The 4,259-nt window shown below is 57.3% G+C and overlaps 1 protein-coding gene across 1 annotated transcript in view; it reads left to right on the forward strand.

Moving 5' to 3' along the window:
* The window catches only part of PTSG_12722 (uncharacterized protein), a gene marked incomplete at its 3' end in the record, with an annotated part of 5,682 nt that overhangs the window by 342 nt on the left and 1,081 nt on the right, over positions 1 to 4,259 (forward strand). The window contains exons 1-5 of the mRNA XM_004990625.1: positions 1 to 402; positions 628 to 1,089; positions 1,291 to 1,404; positions 2,758 to 3,862; positions 3,978 to 4,061. The exon at positions 1 to 402 is cut by the window's left edge and continues 342 nt beyond it. Coding sequence (XP_004990682.1) covers positions 312 to 402; positions 628 to 1,089; positions 1,291 to 1,404; positions 2,758 to 3,862; positions 3,978 to 4,061 — 1,856 coding nt within the window. The 5' untranslated portion in view covers positions 1 to 311. The remainder of the gene's footprint in view (positions 403 to 627; positions 1,090 to 1,290; positions 1,405 to 2,757; positions 3,863 to 3,977; positions 4,062 to 4,259) is intronic.

The following is a 4,259-nucleotide window of genomic DNA, read 5'->3' on the forward strand; positions in this document are numbered from 1 at the left end:
CTTCCTGCCTCTGTTGCTCGCTGCCCACCGCAAGGCATGGCGGCGGCGAGGGTGCGCTCACTCAAACCAGTGAGTGGCGCTGGGCAGGTTGTGCACCACTTTCTTTCGTCGTGCCACTTGATCACATCGCTCGCAGACACAGACACAGACATACACCACCCCATACAGAAGCTCCGTGTGTGCGTGTGACTGCAAGCACGACTGACCGATACAAGACAACCCACACTCGCTTCCATTCCCCTTTGTGTTTGCTGTGTTGAACAAGCTGCTTGGCCGGTCTTCATCAATTGGCAGAGCAGCAACCTGCACTCATGAAGGTCATGAAGGCTGCACTCATGGCCGCGTTTGTCGTGGCCTTATTCCTGCTGAATGGAGCCCTCTCCATGCCAATCACGCCGCCAGGTATGGCCGACACTCAACGCCCATCCTTCTCTCAATGTTGCTCGTTGCTTCTGCAGCCTCGTTGGGAGTGGCGTGCAGCGTGCTGCCTCTCTGCCAGTCTGTCCCACTTCCAGCTCGCGGCGACGTCTCGTTTCCACGCTATTCTGTCTCCACTCGCGTCTCCCTCACCCCCTAATCCTTTCTTGCTTCCTGCCTGGGTCTTGGTGTACGTGGGCACCGTCACAGGCCACCCCGCCCTGGCTTACTATCCGCTGAACGAGCAAACGGGCACCACCGCCCATGAAATCATTGCCGGCCGCCACGGTGGGTACGTGAACGGCCCCACGCTCGGTGAGAGCGGTGCCGTGATGGGGTCGTTGGCACCGCGCTTCACGCCCGCAGACAACTCGTACGCGGTTGTGCCGCACTCGAGCGACTACGAGCGCGGGGACATCACCATCTCGCTGTACTACCTGACGACGGAGACAAGCACGGGGATGGTGCAGGGCATCCTGAGCAAGACGGACCCATACCGGACACGGCACGGGGACGTGGAGGTGTACCTGGATGGGCCGCGGCTTGTAGTGCGCGCGTACGGGCGCGATGGGATGCTGCACGAGATCCGGAGCGAGCTTCCTGTTGGGGCGTTTAGGTGGCGGCACCTTGTGCTGTCGTACACGGCTGGACGCCTTGTTGTGTACCTGGACGGTGAGTCAGCGTGTGTGTGTGTATGTGTGTGTGTGTGTGTGCGCATGTGTGTGTGTGCATGTGTGTGTGTGTGTGTGTGCATGTGTGTGTGTGTGTGATTGTACATGTGGTGCATCCTATTTTGTGGTGCGGTGCTTGACATGTGACTTGCTCCTCTTTCCCTCAACTGACCTTTCTCCTCCATGCATACTTTTGATTTAGGTGCTGAGTTTGGCCGGATTGACGCTGATGTGTCGCTTGAGTGGAACCGGAATCACATGATCCTCGGCAACACACCGAGCAGGCAGCGCGCCATCATGGGTGGCATCGACAACGGTGAGAATTGCTTCAGTCAAAACTATGACACCTCACACATGCTACCTGCTTCCCCTATGCAATATGTGACTGCCGAATGACATGGATGCGCGGCTCATGTTGTGCTGATTGTGGCGTGTGGTCGACAGTGGGCGTGTTCTGGGGAGCACTCGACCCAATGCAGGTGCAGGCCGAGCTGGACGACCTTCAAGGCCAAACAACGACAACGACAACGACAACGACCATAACCACGACAACCACGACGACCACCACCACGACAACTACGACTACCACAACTACCACCACCACTACCACCACAACTATAACTACAACGCGAACCACAACAAGGACCACAACACGAACCACAACAAGAACCACAACAAGGACCACAACAAGAACCACGACAGCGACCACCACCACAACAACAACAACAACAACAACAGCGACGACGACGACGACGCTCGGCTGTCCGCCCTCTGGCATCTTCCAGTACTACCGCATGGATGAGCAGCGTGGCACGGTTGTGCGTGGTGCCATAGGGTCAGCTGGCCACGGCGGGTACGTGAACGGCCCCACGCTCGGTGAGAGCGGTGCCGTGATGGGGTCGTTGGCACCGCGCTTCACGCCCGCAGACAACTCGTACGCGGTTGTGCCGCACTCGAGCGACTACGAGCGCGGGGACATCACCATCTCGCTGTACTACCTGACGACGGAGACAAGCACGGGGATGGTGCAGGGCATCCTGAGCAAGACGGACCCGTACCGGACACGGCACGGGGACGTGGAGGTGTACCTGGATGGGCCGCGGCTTGTAGTGCGCGCGTACGGGCGCGATGGGATGCTGCACGAGATCCGGAGCGAGCTTCCTGTTGGGGCGTTTAGGTGGCGGCACCTTGTGCTGTCGTACACGGCTGGACGCCTTGTTGTGTACCTGGACGGTGAGTCAGTGTGTGCGCATGTGTGTGTGTGTGTGCATGTGTGTGTGTGTGTGTGCATGTGTGTGTGTGTGTGTGATTGTACATGTGGTACATCCTATTTTGTGGTGCGGTGCTTGACATGTGACTTGCTCCTCTTTCCCTCAACTGACCTTTCTCCTCCATGCATACTTTTGATTTAGGTGCTGAGTTTGGCCGGATTGACGCTGATGTGTCGCTTGAGTGGAACCGGAATCACATGATCCTCGGCAACACACCGAGCAGGCAGCGCGCCATCATGGGTGGCATCGACAACGGTAATCGTGCATGCGGATTGTTGAGGTGGTGCTCGACGGCTTGGCGGCGAGGGTGTTTGAGCAGTCTCTGCCTGTCACTGTCCAGTTGTGAGTGGTGTTAGATGTCACGCTAACGTTGTGCACTACTGCTGTGGCTGGTGCAGTTGGCATTCTGTGTGGGACGTATGATGCTGCTGGAGCACTGGCTGCATTGGACGGCGCACCTGTGGCCACAACAACGACCACAACCACAACAACGACCACAACCACAACCACAACTACGACGACCACCACGACCACGACGACGACCACCACGACGATTCGAACAACCACCCGCCCAACAACGACGATGACGCGAACCCGATCCGTTACGCGCACGACAACAACACGACCTCGAACGACCACCGTCGCGACTCGTCCTCCCACCACAACTCGAACGACCACGAGGACCACTACCACCACGACAACTACCACAACCACAACCACCACGACGACGACAACAACAACGACGACGACGACGACGACGACTACAACTACTTCGACAACCACGGCGTGCCAGCCTGCTGTCTGCAACTGCCGCCCCGAGGCCATTCTCGAGTACTACAACTACGACGGCTGCACGCGGTGCCGGTGTTTGCCAAGCGCGCTGCTCACGATCCACGTCGAGGCAGCCAATGGCTCTCCACTCAGCGGTTACGGTGTTGAGGTGAGCGGGCGTACACCCCGGTCTGGCATGACAGACAGCAGCGGCAGCGTCACGTTCCGCGTGGTTCTCGGCGAAGATTACTCCGTTGTCGTTCGTCGGCCCAATGACGACGTGCAGGCAATGGAGGACGTGTATGTGAATGAGGCGATGGAACTGCGAGAATACATTGTTGCAACCACCACGACTACAACTACCACGACTACAACAACCACAACAACAACCACAACAACAACCACAACAACTACAACAACCACAACAACTACAGTCACGACAACCACGACAACGACGACAACGACGACAAGCAGCAGCACGACTGCCTCTGGTGACAATAGCGGTGACACGACCACGACAACAACAAGCACAACTTCAACAACATCCACCACAACAACTTCCACAACTGAGCCGTCCACCTTCACAACCACCACGACAACCACGACAACCACGACAACGACAACCACCACCACGACTGCAACCACTACCACCACTACAACCACACTGCCGCCACCGCCTTGCTTGGATCACGCGGCACAGGACATTGTGCTTCTGCTCGATTCATCATCCAGGTGCGCGCCGTGTCCGATTCAACTTTGATTGAAGGAGTGTTTGAAAGCGCTTGCTTGTGCCCACTCGTGTTGCTACCTCTCACATCACACATATGCACGCACACGCGCACAACAGCCTTGGATTTAGTGGGTGGCAAGACGTGCAGGCGTTTGGCGCCAACTTTGCGCGCAGCCTTGACATTGACGATAACCGTGGACGGTGCGTGTTGGTGTTTGAGCTGTGATTGTTTCCGAGGATGTTGACGTGATGCTTCTCGTCTTTTCTTGCTGCTTGTCCGATTGCTCCGACCCCCCGCGAGCCACACACACACACACACACACACACACACACACACACACACACACACACACACACTCTCTCTCTCTCTCTCTCTCTCTCTCTCTCTTCGCTCTCTCG

This window comes from Salpingoeca rosetta (genome assembly GCF_000188695.1).
Source record: "Salpingoeca rosetta unplaced genomic scaffold supercont1.23, whole genome shotgun sequence".
Lineage (NCBI taxonomy): Eukaryota > Choanoflagellata > Craspedida > Salpingoecidae > Salpingoeca > Salpingoeca rosetta.